General features: G+C 37.3%; 1 protein-coding gene across 1 annotated transcript in view; it reads left to right on the plus strand.

The window, feature by feature from the left end:
- The first annotated feature begins 305 nt into the window (after nucleotides 1-305).
- Nucleotides 306-25,530, plus strand: part of tmem72 (transmembrane protein 72) — a 46,176-nt gene continuing 20,951 nt past the window's right edge. The window contains exons 1-2 of the mRNA XM_017463224.3: nucleotides 306-384; nucleotides 2,843-2,965. Of these exons, the coding sequence (XP_017318713.1) occupies nucleotides 2,944-2,965 (22 nt within the window). The 5' untranslated portion in view covers nucleotides 306-384; nucleotides 2,843-2,943. The remainder of the gene's footprint in view (nucleotides 385-2,842; nucleotides 2,966-25,530) is intronic.

Here is a 25,530-nt window from a genome sequence, read left to right on the forward strand (position 1 = left end):
TATATATATATATATATATATATATATATATATATATATATATATATATATATATATTAAACAAATAAAAACATACACGACATTTGAAAAATGTGTGAAACATAACAGTGTCTAAAACCCATGTGTATATTTCTTTTGTGAATCATGCAATTATTCATGTGAAACATTTCTGTAAGATTTCAGCAGTGCTGTCTCACACCACCTTGTAGGGATTAAATACAGAGTAGAGGGTCCATATGTTCAGTCTGGAATGTCATCAGATTGTGTATGAAACTATTGTGGTCACCATGAATGGCAGATGATGTGAGAGCCTGACTGAGTTACTCAGTTACTCTGTGTGAAAATGTTTCTGTCATGTGGGAGACGGCGCAGTTCTCAGAAAGGGTAAGGACTCTTTTCTTTTGCTTTGTTCTTATTTTTTAATGGTGAATATAAAGAGGTATTTTGTCTTAGATGAGGACTGACCCAGTAAGGAATATTTCCTGGTTTCTTCTGTTTCATATATCAGATGTTAGGAAAGATGTTGAGGTCATAAACTATACATCAACCAGATCTCCAGAATTTCTCTAAAAAGTGGTTACATGATCATATTTATTAAGGTTAAGTTTTAAGTTTGAATCATTTTAAAGCCACCATATGGGATACCTTGGCACATCACATAGAATTGCAAATGAATGTGTGAAGAATTTTATCTAATCTCATATCTTTTGTCAGATAAAAAGGTGAAGTATGATAGGGTCTGTTATTTTTGTTTGCAGATTGAAGCCAGTGTTACGAGTGTGTTACTTTAATGTCTACACTACTATAATACTTTTTTCACTATTAAATTATTGAATTTCAAATTGATGTATACGTGCATGAAGATTTTTTTTTTTTAAATATTATTTGGATCGGGCGCACGTTAGCACGTTAGTGGTTAGCACGTTCGCCTCACACCTCCAAGGTTGGGGGTTTGATTCCCACCGCTGCTCTGTGTGCGGAGTTTACATGTTCTCCCCGTGCTGCGGGGGTTTCCTCCGGGTACTGCGGTTTCCTCCCTCAGTCTAAAGACATGCATGGTAGGCTGATTGGCATGTCTAAAGTGTCCGTAGTGTATGAATGGGTGTGTGAATGTGTGTGTGATTGTGTCCTGCAATGGATTGGCACCCTGTCCAGGGTGTACCCCGCCTTGCGCCCGATGCTCCCGGGGATATGCTCCAGGTTCCCCGTGACTCTGAAAAGGATAAGCAGTATAGAAGATGTATGGATGGATGGATAATTGGATTTCCCTAAGCACTGATAAAATTTTGCTATGCAAATTAGGTTATGCAAGCTATTTTGGCACAACAATTTGGAATCTGTTATCAGTGTTCTGTCTTAACAAGTCTACTGTATTCATGGTACAGTGCAAAAAAAAGAAACATGGTGTTCTTCGTTGTCAGTAACTGCTCTTTTTAAGCGTTTCATATTCTGATCGCTTTCTCTCAGGCGTTTCAGTGACGTTAAAAAAAACGTCAGCAGGATCTGCATCCCGTTTATACAGCAACAAAGTAAGAAGTGTTAGTCTTGAACATTGCACAATTGACATTGAGATCTGTATATAATGCCACCACCAGACTTTTTGGACCCAGTGCCAACTGTAGTTACATAACCTCCTGAATTAGGAGACAGTTTATAGTAGAACACACAAGAAGCTTATTATACTGGAGTACAATGTTTACCAGACACGAATGAATTCCTAACTCTGTTTTGTGTGAATTTATTTATCTGAACTTGTGAATACTAGCCTGTTGCTAATCTATCATTTCATTCTGACTGTTGCGTGGCAGTGTTTCAAAGCTTTAGCAGAAAGACCAATGGGAGGTTTGATATAGTAGACCTGTTATTCTTCTGAGGATTTGTTGCACTTCTCTCGAGGACACTGACGTCTTTCGCTCTTCTGCATATACATTAACCTAGAGGGGAGACGAAACATTTACAGTTCACCTTAATCATTCACAACTGTTACACCACACTCGAATATATGTCTGACTTATAAATCTACACCGTTGGAAAGGATTGTAACTCCAAACCTTGACTTCACTAAGCAATTTGATCATAATGTGCTCAGATTTATTTGCCCTGCTTACATACTGAAGGATATTCTTAGTAGTTCTTTGTTAAAAAAAAAAAAGAAAAAAAAAAAAAAGTATATGTAAAATTATAGTCTCTATATGAACAATGTTTAGACGAGCACATGACACAGCTTGGCACTGTGGTTCAGTAGCATCTGAATGGTGGTACACATAATAAGAGGGAAGTCTTCTGGGCTCAGATAAAGGCCCACATGTAAGGTTCACCCTGGGGAGAGGGCGGCACTGAAGTATCAGACCCAGCGGGGATGACTACCGCTGGCTTATTGTGGATCTGAAGTGGCGAGAATTGCGCCTTTGTGCTTCTTCCTTTACTTCCTCTGCTCCAACGCAAGCTTTTCCTACATGTGTTACCAGATGGGCTAATCAACAGATGGTACAGCACTTCACTGATTGAGGAAAAGGGTTCTTTCATGGTTGAGGCAGTGAAAGCACAAGACAATGCACAGTTGCACAAGGTCTTGACTTCAGTAACGCATGGGGGGAAGAGAGTGATTGAGCTTCTTATTGAGTGCAGACAACAAGTAAAATCTACATATAGAAACCAAATGCTGTTGGTTACTGAATCCAGGAATCCAAGAGTTAAAAATGATTACTGTGTTTTGTTATGTGTTGCTGCTTCAATTCCCAATTCCTTTAGATGTTATACTTTCACTTTATGAACAGCTCATTCTTCAAATAAGCTGGAGGGCTAATGTGCTTTTCTTTCTGACTTTCTTCTGAAATCATAGGCCAGCGACCTCTGTTGTGAAATAAGAATTCCTGGAAATTCCGAAAGACCTGAAATGTACTGGTGTTTGCTGGGAAGAGGACGTCACAATTAACTCATGTCATGTCTCAGCATAAAACACAAAGTAAGTCATGAACCCTTACAGTAAAGATATACAAAGCTTTGCAAGTGAATAATCACATGTGGAATTTACACAACATAATACATTATTTAAATAACTTCACACGTTAGGGTTTACACATTTTTCACATATATAGGGTATCGCAAAAGTCCCCATATATACAGGATTATGTTTGCCAGCACCGCGTCAGTTTTGTCTTCGTAAGATGATGTTCCCTGACGTCCACTTCTCAGCTGGTCCGCAACATATATGTGTGTGTGTGTGTGTATATATATATATATATATATATATATATATATATATATATATATATATATATATATATATATACAGTACTGTGCAAAAGTCTTAGGCACATGCAAATAAATGATGTACAGCAAAGATGCCTTCTAAAATAAATAAATAAAATTGTTCTACATTTCAGTAATAAACAATAATAAATGAAACAAAGTCACTATTTAGTTTGACAACCCTTTCTTTAAAAAAATATTTAGTAGTCTCAGGTACACTTTCTGCATTTTTATAAGGAAATGAGCTGTAAGTTTTTTTGAGCATCTTGCAGAACTAGCCACGGTTCTTCTGGAGATTTTGACTGTCAAACTTGCTTCTTATTTTTGCAGCAAAATCCAGCAGCCTTCATTGTGGTTTTTTCTTCTGAAAAGTGTCTCTTACTTAATATACTGCTTTCTTTACTGACATACAAACATTTTTCTGTAACATTTAACTTTGTGCTGGAAAATTTGAAATCTAAAATGTTTTTGTACTGACTCGATAATGTAGAAGTCATAAAATAAAAAATCTGTAACAAAGTTTGTACTAAAAAAATAGGGTGCCTAAAACTTTTGCACAATACAGTACAGAGTGTGTATATATAAGTATGAAAAATTTTGGAAGACATTTTGCTAAAAAGTGTTAATTTCCCCTATGTATGAGTCTTTTGGGACCTCATGTAGTGCATGTGATTTAAAAAAAAAAAAAAAAAAAAACCTGATTCACGTCAGATTTTTGCCATGATTTATTTATTTTTATGTCTTTTTTTTTCACATTTTAATTCTTCACATGTAAGACATGTGGTTTTATTTATCAGCTTATTTGCATGATATCATGTGTTCACATGATTACACATTACGTTCACATGTGTAATTTCAAGGCACAGCATGTTTACACATTTTCACATGACCATTCACAGTCACATATGAAATGAATGTGATTTATATCCATAAAGGAAATCTGATTTTTTTTTTTTTTTTAAAAGTAGCTATATATATATTTCCTTGTCAAATAAACTCTGAACATTATTTTCCTTAGAAAACACATCATAGTGCAGGACGTAATTGAATTCTGTTTTTCTGTGTGTGTGCCCTGTCAACTGATAATGATAAGCTCATTTCCTATAGGCTTTGATGTATTTGTTGCTCAAATCAAAGAAATTGAGTGTTGACATAAACAGTGTTTACATCGGTGTGATGACAACATGCTAAGTGTAGACTGATCTGTTGAAAGTAGCAGTCAACATGGTATAGGAGTTCTGTGTTGTGAGTGCCTTTTCTGAGCGTAAAACAGGACTAAATGTTTGCTTGAACAAATCAGTCAGTAGTATCAGTCCCTAAAGGCTTACCGAAAACACTGACCAGCTCATTGGAATGGATGTCAGTCAGCTCCAGTCATTAAGTCGGGTTATATCCTGCTGTAAGAGAACAACGTCCTCCTTCCTTTCCTGAGGCCAGTGAGAATGATATCAATAATTCAACACCGCAGAGGTTGTGCTGAACAAATGTTAATCATATTAACAAATTATAACCTATGAAGAGTTCAACGAATTCAATTCTGATTCATTCATTTGTCATATTCATTTCTTAACTAGGCAGTGATGGGCTTGAGAGGGAAGGTGGGATACTTGTGGGCTGTGATCATTCTTTATTCAACATAAAAATTTAAAAAAGAGAGAAACAGTGGTCAGACAAGAAACACAAACATTTTGCTTCTGAAGCATAAACAGTTTAACTGTTCAGACAATGTTCAAACTATAGTTTGTAGCAGAAATTTAAAACCCATACCACAACAGACTGCATCAGGCATAAAATCAGACCACAGCATTCCTCCTCCTAACACTATCCATTAACTCTTTCGGTTTGGGATTACTGTGGACAGCACCGGTGCGAGATTGGTTTAGTCAGATTGCAGGAAAGCTTGTGGAACGTCATTCACTGAGCTCTGAGAGGGAAAGCAGTCAAGCATGGCCAGGACAAGTATGGAACATATATAGACTGGGTGTCACAAAATGGTGGCCAACAGTTAAGTGGCTTTCCTCATGCCTTCCAGAATCATAAGGAGCACACAACAATCCTGACTATTTAATTCTCCAAGGAAAAAAAAAATCACAAGCAGCTGTCGTTTAAAACCCTTTGACTCACAGGTTTGAGTTGCTTCCTGCTGGAAACGTGTAATACTCTTATTTGCTTTAATCAGTTAATGGACTCCCTCATCTGGCACAACATTAGAGAAAATGTGTCTTTTATCCTTTTTCTTTCGTTTTACTGTAGATAATTATGATCAGGCAAAGGAAATCAGAGCCCGGTAATTTAGAGGAAGTCAAACATTGATTTTATCTTAATATATATCAATATAAATCCATTTTACAAATGCCTTTAAAGACATTGTTGAACATTTCTTTTCATTATTTGCCTTTGCTTTTACAGCTTCTTATGCTGCTTTATTGGCTGGTTTTATTACAGCAGCTTGTTTCATTAATACTTGCTTTATCAGTTTTTACTCCTTCGTGCATTTTAATTGTAAAAAGTTAATTGGAAAATGGAAATTTTTATCTTAAAATGTGTGTGTGTGGGGGGGGGTAATTAAAGCTGTAATTAAAGTCTTCGAGCTTTGAGATCAGCGTAGACTAATTTCGGTTAAGATCACAGGTAAAGCAGCATGGCTGATCCCTCTGACAGACCTTGTTGACACAGTTGATGGGCTCTGCATGTGTCAGTGAAAGTGCATAGGTAAAGCTTTTTCTCTCAGAGAACATTACAGAGTCTTTTTCAGGGTTGTGTGTTGCTGTCCATCACACCTTTTTTTTCTCAGAGCTGACACTCAGGCTTTAGTGCTGTGTGCTCCATAAACTGGCATCTGTTAACACTTTACAGCACTATTTGGCATCATCATAAAGAATAAAAGAGTTTATGAGTGTATTATAGGTGCATCTGTATCTAGGCAGTAGCTGTCCATCAAGACAGTAGATAAGAGCACTCAGCTTTTTTCCATTTTCTTCAGTTCTTCCATTTTTTGCATGAATTTGCTGTATTTACAAACTAGAAGCATTAAATTTTCCCCATTTTTTTAAATGAAAATTTCTTAATTGGTTACTGGACAAACTGTTGTTGCTTTTATATACAATTTATAGAACTCTGCTTCAGTGTGTGCTGGGAGCAGGCTGCTTTATAAAATGATTTGAACTTCTCAGGACACCACTCCATTTTTCTGAATTTGCCTCTGCGTCATAGAGCACTTTGGGCAATGCCAACAGTCATTTTGGGCAGCGCTGTTTACCCAAAATGGCTTCATTGTTTAATTTGACTTGATTGTTTTTGCTCCAGTTTTGTGTGGTTCCTAATTTTGCATGCATAACAGGCTTCTGCGTTTAAAAACATGGAAGTGTTGCAAAGTTGTGGTAGTTTCTCTGCTCATTCCTCTACCGTGGAGCCGAGCACTCTGGTTACTTCACCAAATGCCAGACCATCCAGACTCAACTCCATAGAGAGAGACTGCGAGAGAGAGTGTGTGTGAGAGAGAGAGATAGAGACAAAGAAAGGAGAGAGGAATGAGGGTAAACGGAGGTTGTCTCCAGTGTTTCCAGAGCTGTGTTTGATTAGCCGCTCATGGCCATGCTCTGTTCTCAATTAACTCCGCTGCCTTAATGCATTACTCCAATGACTTTTCACTTTTTTTTTCTTTTTTTTATTTTAAGTCACCATTCTGGGTGGGTTAGGAAAATGCATGAGATTTCATCAGCCATGTCATTTACATCCTGAGAGAGATAGAAAACGTGTAATTGCCTCAATGGTGTATACACATATGTATTCACATTTCTCAATGTGTTATTCTATGATTTATCAGCAGATCATTATTATTAGTACAGAAAACAAAAGCTATCACATTTCATTTTGTTTGGAAAATGATTCCACAAATAAAGTTTCCAAAATCACCATTAGTACCATTAGTACCATGTGTAGTACCATTCCATTCCTGTGACACAGATTCCTTTAGTCTGCAATATTTCGGTATGTATTAGATAATTAATCACAATGTTTATATGACCCACATTCATTCTTAAATCATTTTATTAGGGAAAAAATTATTACTTTTTAAAAGCCACTTCACTTCAATATTCACGTAATTTGCATTTAAACAACCATCACTGCTCATTGTATAATATCACTGTTATAACATTGGCCATTTGGTAGAGGCAGATGAGAAAGAAAAACGGTTTGGCTGTCAAGGTCCAGGTGATGTGGTATGACTATATAGCTGGCACGACTCTGATGTTTAGGCAGCTGTGCATGTTAGGTATGCGAGAATGCACTTCAGCATGAATCAGCAATCTGGTATGGTTGAAGCCCCCTGCTCCTGTGTGGTGGCCTCCATAAAATCCCATCCAGATTTCCTCATGTTCTTATCATGATGGAGAGGGCAGGAATCCACAGGAGGTTCTCCACTTAACACCAATTTGCATCCCTGCATGTGCTCTTTGATGTAGCTATTGTAGAAGAGAGGGGGAGGCTTAAATATGTGCACTTTTCAACTTGCCCCTCTGCTGCGCAGGCACAGGGACCAGACCTGGCAACATTTCCGATCCAGAGGTCATAAACCAACCAGACAAGACAACCAGGCACCACCAACCACCAACAGCCTCAGTACACACAGTTCTACATTAAATTCAGCCTTATATCGTAATCCGAGTTATACAGTAAAATATGTACAATTCATCAAATGTTTAATAATCCATATTGTTTAGCTAATATTCATTTGTTTTTTACCTGATGAGTTCAGTTTATTATGTATTTTAACAATAATTGTTATCTTGTCTGAATTATTATTTCAGGAAGCAAAAGAAAGAAAACAAATTTTAATATTTCAAATAATAGTTAGATCTTAGTCAACGTTTTTCAAAATCATTATTAATCAAATGTTTCATAATCACCTACATTATTTTGCAAATATTACTTTATTCATTATCTGCTGAGTTCAGTATACAATATCTCAGAGTGTATATCACTCAAAACAAATCCAAAAGAAAGACCATAGTGTCTAAGCCAAAGTACGTTTTATGAGCAATTTAAAAATTTTGTCATGTAGCCATATCCTGAAAAGATGATGATGCCAACTGGCAGCCAGAAGGTGTTGACAGTGCCCACTCCTCTCACACAGCAAGAGCTCTGACCAGAGCAACGAAGATCCTTGACCTGGTACTGCAATGCAAACTTGAATTATGCAGCGCTGACAAGGCAGTACAAAGAAAAGCAGACTGTTGTGGGAAGTACAGAATATATGGTTTGCATGGTTAGAGTGTAAATACATCAATCAATATTGTGGGCAGGCACTTTTTGTGGGAGGAATTTACAACAAGTGTCTATTCCTCAAAATCATTCCCATCTTTTCCCAGTGCTTCCATGCTGATAAATAACAAACAGAGAGTAGATGATGGCCTTTGGATGTTCAGAGAGCTGGGGAAATCCATCTGGCTGGCAAGGTTTTGTTCAAAAGAGTGTCGATGTTGCCCTGTTGCACACAAAAAGGGGCCTTCTTGTTAGGCCTCAAAGACGAACACAAGAATGAAATGCTTGGAGACCACTTCAGTGGATGGAGAAGGGTCGTCTCCGGATACTGACAGAATTCTGTTAACCCCTGACTTACAACACAAAAGCTGTCATTGTAGCAGCGGGCTGGATGTGCATTTTTGGGGCGCTGTGAGTGAATGTAAAATAAGGCTTTCTTCCTTTTTGGCATTTTCTTTCACTCTCCTGCTTTTATTTCAGACAAATGTAAGGAAAAGCCATTTATTTCAAATTCAGCCCCATTAAAACAAATTATAATAGTCCAGAAAGCCTGCTGGGAAAATAATCTGCTGTTTTCAGTAATGGGCCTGTCTTTGAAGCACAGGCCTGTGAAAGCCTGGGTTTCAGCTGTTGTTCTCTGACTTGAATCCCATTAACACAACACGGGGAATAAACCTGTTTGCAGAGGGTCACAGGCCTTGAGTGAACTCCTGCTTTTCTTCCCCCACTGCAGGCTGCCCAGTGACACAATGCAATTTACTGGGGAACAAAAAAGAACGGCTTGGCAATGCTCTAAATGAAACAGAATTCAGCTTTTATCAAGCACAGGCAGGCTGTGGCTCCATGTGGTATGAATTACAGCATGGTGAGAACCAACAGGCTGTGCTGCGGATGGTGGAAGTGGCCTCTGCAATGTCATTGCAGCATTTTAACTGGCCAGTAATCTGTAACACAAGCAGCCAGCGTTGATGGAGAACGCTTTATATTGTGGAGTGCCATTGTGAGAATCGTATTAAAACCATCTGTACTGAGGATCACCTCCAGCACCTCGGATTGCTTCTACAAACGTAACAGAATGCCACAGGAAGCACAAGAAATGTCTCTCAGTGACCTCAGTCCAGGTGTTAGATTCAGCCGCGACAGGAGTGACTTCGATAAATGCCTGAAATCAGAAAATCGGTAATGAGAGAGATGTATAAATCTAATATAGAAACCTTTGTTGTAATTTTATCTGTAATGAGATAAATGATACATAATTTTCAATCAATAGAATGTTACCATACGTAAAGTATGTATTAAATGACACACATTTATTCAGGCACAGTACAGATCCACTTGTTAAGGAGAATTCCCTACTCTCTCAGTGTGTGGCACACATTTAAGTGTAGTTAGGGACTGCGTTATGTAAGCATGTTCTCACAACGTGTGGTGTGTGGATGCAATGCTGAAGGAGCTGTTTTCAATAATGCAGTCGTGATTTGGCAAACGTTTTTGAATCTGGAGCAAGTTATATTTACTAAACAATGCCAGTTTTCTGTTACAGAGACAATAGCACATCTCCCAAGCACTGTAATTTAAATGAATGTTTTAAGAGGATGTTTTTGATGATTGATGGTGGTAAACCAAATCTATATACTTTGGAAAAGTGATTTGGTACTTAGATAAAATGTCCATATTTTTTATGCTGTTGTTGATTCAATCCTTATTCCCTGCTGGTAATGTTCTTTTAAGAGTGAAATGGTCCCATCCCCAGCATTAATGAGCTCTTTATTGTGCAGCTGTTTTCTAGCCTGGGACTTGTGTAGCTGTTTGCATCTATCTGCTTGTCTGATTCCCTGCTGTTCTGTGGCTGTGGGAGCAAACAAACCTCAGTATGCTTTCTCGCACTGGACAGTGGGCTCTGCTGAGCAACCATAAGCCCTATTTCCAGGATCAATCTCAGATAAAGCGGGATACCAGGTGACAGACCACAGATCTGCGGTTTGTGAAGCCCTTTGTTTATGTGTGCCTCTTCAGAAACGACTCTTGATGATGGGTCAGTGAGGAGATAAGCACTCCTGGTGAAAGGGGGAAAGTGGCAGGGGAAGAGGCTATGATCATTACATGAGACATAAAGCCATAAACTAAGTGAGTGACAACATAAAAGGTCTGTTTAACCTCACATTCCACAACAGTTGTTTAGACATGAAAACTCATGTTTGCACGAAGAAGGCTTGTGGTGGAAACACAAAACAGGAAAATGGTCGTTGTTTACTCACCCATGTTTTATAACTCTGATGAGTTGCTCTGTACTCATGTAATAAGCTCAGGTGTTAAATGTGATTCATTTGGTTTCCTGTTTCACTCTATAGTCTCGTTTGAAACATACATTATCACTGCAATTCCTGTTCTTTGTGAATGATTCCATGGGAATTCAACATCAAGAGTTACATGTTGATATAAATAGCACAGATATCCATGAATAAATTTGTTCTCCATAAAACTAAATATATCTCTGTTAGTCATTTATAACTGCCATGTCTGTATCCAAGAAAAACATGCTTTTCTATTTTCCTAATACCCCTTTAATTTTCTGTTGAAAAGCATACTAAATTAACATCCAACTTTTTTCGAAAGCGCTTCCGAGAACACACATTGAAAGTAAACCTCTGGCTGGACGAGGACTCCTCAGCCATTGACACTGCGCTTGCACAAGAATTGAAATACATATTCCCTTTGGGTCGACCAATTCATATTTGTGCAGCTGGTGGAATGAAGATGGGACATGCTAAAGGTGTTTACAAAACTAAGCAAATATAACGAAAGATCTATTAACATTCCATGGTGGCAAAGGTTATGTCAGAATGTTCTGACATCTCACATATGCAAAAAGGGGTTTAAACCATTTTCTCTTCTGAACCAGAACTATAATGGCGCTTTAGGAGTGGAGAAACTTTACTTAAGTAAACATATGTGTACTGTGTCATAAGCGTACTGAATTAAAGGTATGGAGGCAAAAATCTATTTGAGTGAAAGTCAAATTGTATCTACACTTAAATATAATCAAGTATTCAAGGTGTTCCCTTTGCTATAGAGGTGTATGGTGTCATCATGCCAAGATCTAAAGAGTTCTATAAGGCTTTCAAAAAAAAGGTTGTGGATGCCTATGAGTCTGGCAAGGGATTTAAAAAGATCTCCAGATTATTTGAAAAACCTCATTCTACTGTAAGGAAAAATAATCTACTAGTGGTGCAGATTTCAAACGATTGACAATTTGTCCATGACTGGCCGTCCCAGCAAATTCAGCCCAAGAGCAGACCGTCTGATGCAAAATAAGTCTCCAAGAACCACAAAATTTCATCCCAGGATCTGCTAGTACGTCAAAGTGCATGCTTTTACAATCAGAAAGAGATTGTACAAATTTGACCTGCATGGGAGGCGTGCCAGGAAAAAGCATTTGCTGTCTAATAAGAACATTAGAGTAAGACTACAGTTTGCCAATGTGCATATAGGCAAAGACCGGTCCTTTTGGAATAATGTGTTCTGGACAGATGTATCAAAGATAGAGTTGTTTTGCCACAGTAACAGCAGACATGTTTGGCGCAGACCAAAGATAGCTTTTCAGGTGAAGCACCTCACACTAACTGTGAAGCACGGTGGTGGAAATGTTATGGTTTGGGGCTGCTTCACTGCCTCAGGGACTGGACAGTGTCACGTACCGTGAGGAGCACGGAAGCAGAAGCGGGCGGCAGGATCAGTACGTAAGTCCAAGGCTGTTCAAAGTTCGTGGTCGTAAGGCGGGCAGAGGTCAGGCGATCGGGCGAACAAAACAATAAAGGGCAAGGCAGAATGTGTGGTCGGGAACGTGAGCAAAGGTCAAGGAAACTAAGCGAACAAACACTAGAAACAACGGCTTGGAATATCGACAGAGAACAAGTCTACTGAACGTATTCTTCGCAAAGTGAGATGCGTTCAAGGTCTCTAAATAGTTGTGGTGCGAGAGTGACGTGAGTGGCTGCAGGTGTGTGTGATTAGAACTCCGGGGAAGGTGAGCGCATGCGTGTGTGTGGGGGGGTGCTTCTTGGGAAACTGAGTCATGGCTGGACTGGGATATGACAGACAGCTTGCATTCATTGATTCAGCTATGAATTCTGCATCATATCAAAGAGTACTTGAAGATAGTGTATCGGAAGTGGACCTTTCAACAGGATAATGATCCTAAGCACACTAGCAAATCCAACTGAAATAGCTATTTTTCCATGTGGTTTGTTCAAGTATATCAGCTTTATTAATAGTCACTGTTTCAAAGATGATCAAATGTTTGCTTGTCCAAATATGTCAAAAAAGCCATATTTTTTTATTTTTCACATGACTAGGTGTTTATGGAAGTAATTAATGTTAGGTTTGAGTAATGAAATCCCTGACTGTTAATTGCACAAAGAAACTACTTGGTTCCTTAACTGGTGTTAGGCTTCAATTTCCTCTGTAAACCATGGCGCTCTTAGCTGTCCACATGGTTCCCTATTAAACCACATTAAAGAGCGAGGAATGCTGCAACTCTGAGGGATGTTAACATTCCCCTCTAGCTGATGAGGGGAAGATAGGGCACAGCCTGATTGTTTTACTGCCCTGTGAATGAGGGTGGCTTTTAAGAGACCCAGAGGACAGAAGCTTTACTTAGTGTCCTGTCAGTCAGTGAACCCAAACATGAAGGTTCATCTCACCATTCATTGTTTATCACTGTTTGCTTTACTGCTAAGCATTTCTGACAGTGTTTTGTCTTGATAACCATGCAGATAAAATGTTATAAGCTTTTCTGCTTATATAAAGGAGTGCACAAGTTAATCTCTTACAATGACAAATCCATCTACACTCGCAAATCAGAACCTTAACACTTAACAGAAGAGACCGTTTTTAACCTAAAGGATCAAAGAGCTTCACATCTCTCAGCGTAGATGTCAGTCAAAGAAGTGGAGTGTTTTATGTGTTGTGTTTAGGGGCCTCCAGGAGCTTATAGGGTTTCAGGGCATAGAGTCTTGGGCCAGGAAATGCGCACCATAGGCACAGGTTTCAGCACTTTAGTACATGAGGGAGGCATGATGGGTTTGTCTGCTGCTTGGTGTTTTATAGCCGTATAAAAACCACATGGATAAATAAACCTTATCCTTATCAGTACTAATGTCACTTTGCACCATGTGTTGAGGTTTAAGGAGACTGTTTCTTATAAACTTTTCATATAGTTATTTTCCCTTGTCCTTGTGTTGTTGTTCTTCTAACCCTTATATACTGTATGTATATTGTATGTATATTTTATATATATATATATATATATATATATATATATATATATATATATATATATATATATATATATACACACACACACACACACACACACACACACACACACACACACACACACACACACGCACACACACCTTGGTCCACATTATAAGGCATGTCATGAATGCAGCAAAAACATTAAATAAAGTTTTGTGTGGATCATGAGATGAGATCATGCTCTTAAATCATGCCAGGATATGTTTGTGCTTTACTCCAATGTCTGAGTATTAGTGTATTGTATTGAATACCCAACTTCACAAAAACCTACACTATTGTTATAAAGGAATTATCATTCCATCAATACATTATCCAATAACAGTAAAAATTCAATAACAAATAGCAATTTCTTTCTTTCTTTCTTTCTTTCTTTACATTTCTTTCATTCTTTACATTCAGACTACTACCACCAACAGCTGCTTGCTTTATGTGTCTTGAAGGAGACTCAGTAAGTGGTGAGTGATTAAGTGACTACCATTACATAGAGAGGAGATGTGGAAATATTTAATTTTCTTTAAAAAAATTAGCCATGATTTATATTTTACCACGTAAGATCTAAAAAGAGCTTCAGACTGTGGTAATTTTAAATATTTAAACAGAAGAAAAGCCAGTAGACAATCCCAGTAGATGTTTGGCTTGAAATGTTCTCACTGTGTAATATCAACCACTGGAACTAAAACAACACTATATCATGTTTGTACACAGCCTAAAGACAACTGAACCCTGGCCAGAAAATATGCCGCAAAATGAGTAGTGTGACCTGTCAATCAGAGACTGAGTGGCTCTTCTGTTCTTATATTCCCTCAGCGTGTGAGACTGATTATCACACTCTAGCAGGATTCACTGCATATGTCTGAGCAGCATTTCTCATGTAAGTAAAGAAAGGCCATATAATGTCTGATTTCTCAGAGAAATATCTGGTCTTATAGAAAAATGTGTCCACAGTTATCCTGGAAAGATGGATGGAAAATTGTCAGGATTTAAAAAATTTTGACAGCAAGCTGGCAGCGAATATGAACTTTGTAAGAATGTTGTATATTATACTCATTATATTATTATATATTATATTTAATTAGCACTTTAAAGTGGTTTGTAGCATAATCAAAAGTTGGATATAGCATTAATACTCAATTCTTCAAAAAAATCTGTAATGATAATTTGAAGACAACTAGTTATCAGGGGTGTGGCTGCAGATGCCATCCTTTAAATAAGTTCTGCCACCCCAACTCTAACCTCAAATCACATTTCTCAGAGATTTATTACTTTGGTGCAATTCATGCACATTTAATTGAGAATATCTAGCTCAGGTTTTTTGACATAATCACTCAGTACGTTTACATGGACAACAATAATTTGATATTAACCGGATGAAGACAATACTCTAATTAAGAAACTACCATGTAAGCAGCGATTTCTGATGACCTTAATCCGACTAAAGTCATACTTGAAGTAATCACTAATCGAATTAAGACATGTGGAGTATTCCTATTGTAGTCGCATTATTGAAGTGCATTATAGACATATAAAGACCTTAATCACACTATTAACATCGTGTGGGAGTTTTCGCTGCATTTGCGACAGGACACATACACACACAGCAGTGCTCAACCGTTTGACGGCAAACAAGAGAGCACGGCTGCGTCCGAAACTGCGTACTTACCTGCTATATAGTAGGTGAAATACATGTATATCGGCTACTATATAGTAGGTAAGTATATGGTTTTGGACGCAACCCACGGCTTCAAGCAGTCGTCTATTTGCACATATAGCATAACAAATAATTAACTGCACTTGAAGCTTTCATAAAATTAAAAATGAAACACCCAAAACTGTATACCATAATGAAGACGAACTGTATGTTGATATATGATATTGTGGAGGGAAAATCGGAAGGCATGGCGCGGTGACGTAATGACGTGTGCTGTTAATCATTCTATGTTCTACAACATGTAAAACAGGAACATGAAAGGAATATTCTAAAAGCAACTCGTGTAAAGACCTTAATCACAATATTGTCTTATTCAGAATAAGGTCAATAATTAGATTACTGCTGTCCATGTAAACATAGTCAATGTAGTGTTGTAGGAATTGTAAACACATCTCTCAAGGTGGCCTCTCACTTGCTTCTCTAATCCCCTTTTAACGCAGTCACTGGCTTTGGTGGACAGCCTGCTCTAGGCCAAGTCGTGATTGTGTTGTTTTTTGTTTGTTTGTTTTTAAATAATGTATTTAATGGTACGCTAGGGCATGAGTAATGTTTATGCTATTTTTTAAATAGCCAAACACTGATTGTTACTTTCCAGAACTTTCCTAGACTTGTTTTGATAGTTCTTTGGTCTTCATGATGCTATTTGTTTTGTTGTTGTTGTTTGCCTTCTTGGAACAGGTGTATTTATACTGAGATCACATGACATAATTGCACTGAAATCACATGACATAAATGACTTAATTGCACTCAAGGTGTACTCCATTCAACTAATCACATAAAAGTTACAAAAGACGCTTAAACATCACAGTCATATGTGGGTTTTTCCCAAATGGTTGCCACAAAGTTAAAAGCACACAGTTGTCTTTGTATGCTTTAGCATTATGCTTTCCTGTCACTGGAAAGAAGCACAAAGCTATTTTATCATGACGCTGTTCACAATGCAAGGTATATAAATACATGGTTTGCCAAGGTTGAGTGGAAGAACTCGCTTGGCCTGCACAGAGCCCTGACCTCAACCCCACTGAGCACCTTTCGGGTTAATTGGAACACTAACTACGTGCCATGACTCTTTGTCCAACAATAGTGCCTGACTTCACTAATGCTCTTGTGGCTGAATGGGCAAATCCCCACAGCCATGTTCCAAAATCTAGTGGAAAGCCTTCCCAGAACAGTGGTGATTATTATAACAGTAAAGAGTGGGATTAACTCTTGAATGGGATGTTCAACAAGCACAAATGATTGCAATTTTAAATAATAATTTATTTAACATCTGATTAGCACATTAACTAATTTAAGCGTTTTCCATTACCTTTACCATTACCTTTTTTTGTGAATAACTTTGCAAATAATATCGTTTTTCTTCCCTCCACATACAACATTGTAAGTTATTTTGTGCAGATTCATGGCACCTAATCCCAATTAAGTCCACTTCTATTCCAGGTTGTAACTTTACAAAATGTGGAAACATTCAAGGGGATACTTATGCAAAGCACTGTATAAAGCAATACAATTGTGTTGACCTTTGACCGTTAATTTTGCACCAAAGAACAAATCAGATATTCTGCAAATGTCACCTTTTCCTGCATAATTTGGTAGACATGCCTTGATCGTAAATGAACAATGCAAAAATATATTGACACTCAAACTCAAAGGTCATAAATAATTGCATATAATAATCTGGTTATCAACCAGTACATGTCGATTTACACCTGACTAGACGGTTTAATCTTACTCAGAACTAAATGGTTCTGTTGTCCTCTTGACATGACCACACAGGAAATGAATTTTTTTAAAAAAAGGTTCTGTTAAAATCTGTAATCTACAGCAAACCACCAGCAGTCTGACATCAAGTGAGCATGGCCTATGTTTTATTTATCTTGCATGTAATAACAGGCTGGCTGTCCTGTACAGAAGAACTCCACTTTATCCTGTTCAGGCTGGTGTTGCACAAGTGTGAGAGATGAGCGGTGGAGAACCGTAGTGCACCCTCAGCTCCACATGCTCCTGATCGCCTGTTTATTTCTCTTGGCTCCCTATATACGTATTTCATCCATTCATATTATTTTAGCCTGCATAATGCTAGAACAAATGCTTGCATGTCAGTGAATCTCCACTGTGCATTCACCATATGGATTCAATTACGTCGGACTCTTTCTGCATTCCTTAAAATATAATTGGTTGATAAACTACCAATATGAAAACTCTAAAAGCAATGCAAACAAGGCTCTTGGATTATTTTCTGAGACACAGATGGTCAAATTTGTGGCTTTTTGTTATGGAATACTGGTTTACATTAATCTTTGTGTGGACCTCAGGGTTTTGTTGTTCCTGGTCTCCAGGGCTGTGACATTTCTTTATTTAATGGTTAAAATGTTGGTCTTACTATGAACACATAGTGAAACAAGGATTTCTGTGATCACACCCTAAAGCAAATATTATCCCAGTATGTTAATGCTTTGTAATATGTAAGTGCTTTGTTTCGCCTGAACTTAATTTCCACACCTGAAGGCAAGGTTCACTGCCACACTGGGATTGGAAACCTGCCAGTACCAATAGGTTATTCCCCTGCAGGTTTTTATATTAAGCTGAACATTTTTTATTATTATAAATTATTATTAATCCATTCATTTACATTTTTTGTGGATTTTTTTTTCGTGATGTCAAAGTCAGTTTTGAAGTTATCTAATCCATTAAATTCCAGGATTTCTCTTCTGTTTTTGCCCATAACTCTTCAAACACAGTATGAAGTTGACAAGATGTGTCAGATTTTCAGTTTACTACAATTTTATGAGGATCATATGCTCTCAGTGATCCAGGAAAGAATATGCAAGCCCTCAAACCGAAATATAATCCATGTTTATATGGAAGCCCAGTGGTTAACTGCATCCAGTGAGCCTCTGTTGGGTCACTGAGCAAGCCTTAATCAAGCCATAAAGTACTAGAAATTTGCAGAAATTCCTCTAATGCTCTGCAGAATGCAACCCTTAAAAATATCTAGCTATTGTCAGATTTCATATGGTGTGTCTTGCTTGGCAAACTAGAGTTTCTAGTTCTACAGCACTGTTTACCTAATGTCTGAATGTAAGCAATAACTACTATTTATATCATCAGTATATTTTCATTTATAAACAGAGTGTCAGAGTGGTGCTGGCGTAAGACCTGCCAAGAAAAACTCACTTTAGAAAAGCAGACATCACAACTAATTAAATCAGCAGTTTGTAACTACCAAGAAAGCAATCAGAACAATATGGGGTGAGCAGCACTCAAGGAGACTATGGAGATTTGGTTTCCAGAACCTTTCCTCAGATCAGAGCTTTGTGTGAAAAGGGCAAAATGTTCCTTGGTGTGTGAGGTATAAATATTTATTTTCAACACTTTCTCTCTAGAAACAGAAACAACGAAGGCCTTGAATTGTTATTTGCAATAGCTGTAGACAAGGAATTCATTTTGTAATACGTCACATTTATTTTTGACAGAGTCTGTATTAGGCACCACATGTTCAGTTGTGACATCTGAATTTCCAAAAGCTTTCCAGCAGTAAAAGCAAAAGAGGAAGAAAGTGAGAGTGGGAGGAAATTTTGTTTAAATTGTGGCCATGACCCCTGTGTCTACCACCCTCTGTGAGGTTAAACTGGGAGGTCACTGATAGTCATCTATGCTCCGGCAGAGGTGATCAATAAATATGACTGTGTCAGGTCTGTTTTAGCCGACCACAGGTGTGGTTAGCACGCTGATGACCTTTACAGCCTGATGAGCACTTTCTTGTCCTAACAGCCACTTTAACAAGTTTTACAAATTTGCATCATGCAACCATGATTGAATTGAGGGTCACTGCATATTCTGTGGCACATAAAGTCAAGCTCGACTTTATACCAGCGATTGAATGTGAAGAGATGTTTTCCTCTTAGAGGATGAAATAACATGTAAAATAACACAAATTACATAATTTTGCCCATTCTAATATCACTTTATTAAACTTTTTATTAAATATACTGAAACACTTACAAAATATGATTTACTGTCATCTGGACTTGTCTATCATGTGCACATGTCATTTTAAATAACATGGCTGGATTGAATTGAAAGGATTGGGAAAGGGAATTTACATGACAGACATCATGACAAGTTTGGCACTTTGCCAAAGGCTTGTGCAAGCACTAAGGACTCCTTTAGTGCTTGTTTAACTCTTTATGAGGTACTTAATTTTCCAGTCTGACTCTGAGCCTTTGCGTGTTACGCTCAGTTCCAACACTCTCTGTTCACATGTTACGGCCAGTGTAAGGCTCTTAAATGCTATTTGATTAAAATTATGCAAAGGAAGCATGTTAACAAGTCCATTGATATGAATATAGCACAATTCACTTAGACACTTTGTAAATTAAAACACTAATCAGTAATTCATTAAGCCTTTGGTATCACTGCTGTACCATAAGTAAATCATGATGGAATGCAGGACCTTAGTTCAGAATCGTTTGTCCTCTGAAGATGATGATACAGGGAAAGTAACAGTGCTGAGAGTTCTCAGCTGCTGCTGACTTCGACTGCCTCCACACACACACACACACACACACACACACACACACACACACACACACACACACACATACACACACACACACACTTAAAAAAACTCACAGTTTCAAGCCAAATGCACTGGACAAAACAATATATTTGAAACTGCCTCATGCTTTTTTTTCAACTAAAGAATACATTCCAAGGCTTTATGAGGTACAAATCTCTTGGCACTTTGCCGCAGCACTTTGCTGTATTTCAATATTTTACTCTATAATGTATTTCGGTCTTATATACCTGACACATCTATGATATACACATCTAAGTGCTAGTGTAAATTTCAGGCTTAATGTGTTTTTCTGGGAAAACCCTAGTCTCAAGGGAATCTGGTTGCTCACAGAAACCACTGTTACATTAAAATAGCAAATCCTAATAAGAGGTGATCCTATTATATGTGGGGGGAAATAAGCTCTGGATGAATTAAATGTCCCTATTAAGGAAATCATTGGCAGAGGGAGTGAGAGATCTAGAGCTCCTAGAGTTCTTTTGTTCTGTATGTCTTTTCCATTCACTAGTAAAGAGGAGAATAAGTATATAAATGTAGAAGCTAGGAATTTTTTTTTAGCCTATTTCCAGTCTTCAACTGACCAGTTTTGGTGAGTCTGTGCCCACTGTAGCCTCAGCTTTCTGTTCTTGGCTGACGCTGAATGAAACCCGTTGTGGTCTTCTTAAGGTTTGATGTGTTGTGTATTCTGAGATGCATTTCTGATCACCACAATTGTACAGAGTGGTTATCTGAGTCTCCGTCTCGCCATTCTCCATTGACCGCTCTCATCAACAAGGCATTTCCATCCACAGAACTGTAGCTCACTGGATGTTTCTTCTTTATTGCACCTTTCTGAGTAAACTCTAGAGACTGTTGTGCGTGAAAATCCCAGGAGATCAGCAGTTATAGAAATACTCAAGCCTCATGCCATGGTCTACATCACTGAGATCACATTTTTTCCCCATTCTTATGGGTTGATGTGAACATTACCTAAAGCTGCTGGGCCATATCTGCATGATTGTATGCATTGCACTGCTGCCAAATGATTGGCTGATTAGATAATTGCATGAATGTGTAGGTGTACAGCTGTTTCTTATAAAGTGTTACATGAGTGTATATTAGAGCAGGATATCACCAAGATCGCCAATCCTCCAGGACTGACTGTTCAAACTCTAAAAATAGTTTTTATTAATTTATAACAGCAATAACATGGCATGGTGACACAGTGTATAGAGTCCCATTGGGCTACTGATCGGAACATCATGAGTTCCCAGCACCGCCAGGCTGCCACTGTTGGGCCCTTGAGCAAGGCCCTTAACCTTCAACTGCTCAGACATATAAATGAGATAAATGTAAGTCACTCTGGATAAGGGCCTCTGCCAAATGGCATAAATGTAATGTAATGTAATGTCCCAGGTCCCCAGTTCAATCCTGAGCTCAGGTTACTTGCTGGAGTTTCTGTGCATGTTCTTTCTTTGTCTGCAGTGGGGGTTTTTTGGGTTCGCTGGTTTCCTCCCACCTTCCAAAAAACATGTCAGTAGGTGGATTGGCTGTGTTGAATTGCCTCAAGGTGTGAATGTGTGTGTGCACGGTATCCTGTGATGCATTGGCATCCCATTCAGAGTCTATTACACTCTCGGACCAAGGGTTCCTAGGATTGGTTTCAGATCCACCACAACCCTGACCGGGATAAAACAGTTACTGAAGATAAATAATTAAATGAATGAATGAATTTGGTGAATGTTTTTGAGCTCTTTATGTAGCAGTAGTAGCTTCATTTAATATTTGTAAGACATAAGATATAAAGTGTAATTTGGCATTATGTATGTTCTCATTAGTACAAACTGAAATGTGATGATTCCGGTATTGGCGAACTCAAGCAGTTTACACAATACTCAATCAATCTCCCTTAAGCCTTTTGTTCTCTCACCTGGTTTGAATAAAAGCTCATTTCTTGAAGCCACATAATGTATTTAAGACTTCAAAAGATAAACACACTTGATGAATATTTGGCCAATTATTATATCCCCAATTTACCCCCGACTGAAATTTCAGCAGCTACTCTTGATCATGTTAACAGATGCAAGGCTGCTCTGACTGATGCTGCTATGTGATATTCAGCCTTCATTAAAAATGCATTGACATTTTCCTTTGGGGATTCTTTGTCCAGTACATTCTAAATCATGTTTCTTGTCTGTAAAAACATTGCTTGAGAAGTGAGCATAGTGGATAATGGCAGCAGAGGCAAATGCTTGTATTCCATTCATCCTCGCTGACAGTGTTGTCTGCACCAGGTTTATTCACTCTCATTCATTTCCCTGACAAATCAACCCTGTGATTGCAGACCGGGTCATTAGAGCTTCTTCTTTTCACCATGTCCTTGACTGCAACTCTGGACATAATCCAACACATGATTATGTAATTTGTCACTGATATCTTAACTAAACATGACTGGAACAAGACACAAAGAGACTAAACATACATATCCTCAGATGAACATGGATTCAATTTAAACAAATCAGTTATGAACAGGTTCCAATTCAAGGAGGTTTAAAAATACGTTTGCAAAATTGTATTCTAAGGGTAAATGTAAAACCAAATCAATGCCTTTTAGCTCCTTGCAGTTAACATTGATATTGTTTCTGAAAAATGTTTTAAACCTCAGTTACAAAGTATAACGTAGTACCTGTAATAAGGTGTTTTTTTTTTAATGAGCTGAGAGTTAAAGATAGAAATGCAAATATCAAGCAAATGTTCAACCAAGAATGTACATGCAAACTCTAATAAAAACAAAAATCTGTGAATAATACAAAGATCCAATAGTTATTGTAGCCATACTTGATCTGATTATTTCATAATGTATTTTATAATCATATATGATGTTCTTAAGTTCAAAAATATGTTCATATTTTATAAAATGAGCAATATACTAGTTTACCAATGAAGAGAAAAGGAATTAAAATAAAAATCTTTAAATATCAATAAATGCAACTTACTAGGTCAAAAAGTCACCGATTATCATCTATATAATATATTACATAATACATTTGAATGGGTGATATTTATTCAAGTTCATTCTTTTGTGCAAATCAATTTTAGAAAAATAGTTCTTCAGTATATTAACATGTATTTAATATATTTTAAATCTTGCAATTCTTTAACAAAGTGACATTTCTTTGGGTTGTTTTTTTAGAAACATTTTAGGTTCAGATTATATGGGTGATATATCACATATTGGAGATAACGCCACTCCATCTGCTGTGCATATTTCATACACTTCAATGTCTACAACAGCGCTTCTCTAATAATATTTACAGTCTCTGGCAGGAGTTAAACCTCTTAAACTGTCTGCAGGTCCACTCCATTATATATTTATACAGTGCCCTCCACTGTACGGTCAACAAATTCACAAAAATACTCTGCTCTCATGTATATCAAACAATTGCAAACAAAGCACAGGTTTATCAAAAAAGAAATATCTTTGTTAAATATAGGAGTGCAACAATTATTGGCACCCTTTCAGGCAATACTTTGTGCTACCACCCTTTGCCAAGATAACAGCTCAGAGTCTTCTCGTACAATACCTGATGCGGTTGGAGAATACAAGGCAAGGGATCTGAGACCATTCCTCCATACAGAATCTCTCCAGATCCTTCAAATTTCGAGGTCCACGCTGGTGAACTCTCCTCTTTAGTTCATTCCACAGGTTTTCCATGGGTTTCAAGTCAGGGGTCTGGGATGGCCATGGCAGGACCTTGATTTTGTGGTCAGTAAACTATTTTTGTGTTGATTTTGATGTATGTTTTGGATCATTGTCCTGATGGAAGATCCAACCATGGCCCATTTTAAACTTTCTGGCAGAGGCAGTCAGGTTTTCATTTAATATCTGTTAATATCTGTTAATATTTGATATTATATTTTATATATATTTAATATATATTATTATATATTATTATATTATTATGATGTTTGAGTCTATGATTCCATGTATCCTAACAAAATGTCCAGGTCCTCTTGAAGAAAACCAGCCCCAAAACATTACAGAGCCACCACCATATTTAACCATGACCATGAGGTACTTTTTCATATGACTACCTCTCTGTGTGTGCCAAAACCACCTCTGGTGTTTATTGCCAAAAAGCTCCACTTTGGTTTCAAAAACATCAAAATCAAAAGGTTAAACAATAAAGACATTTTTTCACTGCCTTCTTTGCTCATATTTACCAAGGGTGCCAATATTAGTGGAGGGCACTGTATCTGTAAATTTACAATGCTGCAGATATAGGAATTGTAGCTTGCACTGGGGGGTTTCAAATAAAACAAATTTCATGCAAAAAAAAAAAAAAAAAAAATCTAAAATGGCCAGGATTACTAGTTTGTTATGAAACAGTATTGGCAAATTTACCAAAAAATGTATGCAGTTTAATTAAACTCAATTCAATGCCTTGTTTTAAATGTGTGTGTGTGTGTGTGTGTGTGTGTGTGTGTGTGTGTGTGTGTGTGTGTGTATATATATATATATACATACATATATATATATATATATATATATATATATATATATATATATATCCAAGTTTATGTAAGTTGGACCCAGAGGAAGTAACCTGCAATGGATGGTGGAAAGAGTGTTTGTGGGTCTTACACATTGCTCCATGTAGAATAGTATCAGCATGAACCATGTTTTTATAACTTGCACCAGTAATTTGGAACTTAGAAAAAAGTTTTTTCTAAGTAGAAAAATTATTTTCCACATTTGTATAGCATTGTTAACTGTATAATGCATTTATGTTTATGTATAATGTTAAATGTATAATGCATTATCAAAAACGTAGCAGATTTAAAAATATAAACAGTTTTATCTCTTTCATATTTTTGCTGACTTTGCTTCTGAAATCTTGAAAGCTAGATTATAGCCAGAGTGACAGAGCACTGACATGGTGAAATTCAATACTCAAATGAAGATAGTACTAAACATTAAGTATGTACTCATAACTTAAATCAGACTTAAAATCACAGGGTGTCTAGGTGGTGGATTATTTATGTATTTATTTATTTATTTTTTACCCATTCAATGGCAGAAAATGTCCAATAAATCCAACCAGGTTCAGTCTCCCATATGCCTTCACTGTTTGAGAATAAGTTATCCATTATAAAGTCAAGAGGCAAATGACAATAGTCTGGTATCAAGACCATGCTAAATACAGGTTGCCCTTAAATGATCATTTTGTTGTTTCTGCTGGCTACAACATTAAACCCTTCCAGTCATTTATGTACTAACATTTTTACTGAAAAATTAGTTTAAAAAAAGTTTTAACCCTCCGTGTGATTAATTTCTCCTGAAGTATCCAGACATTTGTATGGCAGTAATAGCTTATTTGTTCAGTGTGTTCCCATGCTCATTGCCCTCAAATTCATTTCCCAACTT

Source organism: Ictalurus punctatus, chromosome 3 (assembly GCF_001660625.3).
Source record: "Ictalurus punctatus breed USDA103 chromosome 3, Coco_2.0, whole genome shotgun sequence".
NCBI lineage: Eukaryota > Metazoa > Chordata > Actinopteri > Siluriformes > Ictaluridae > Ictalurus > Ictalurus punctatus.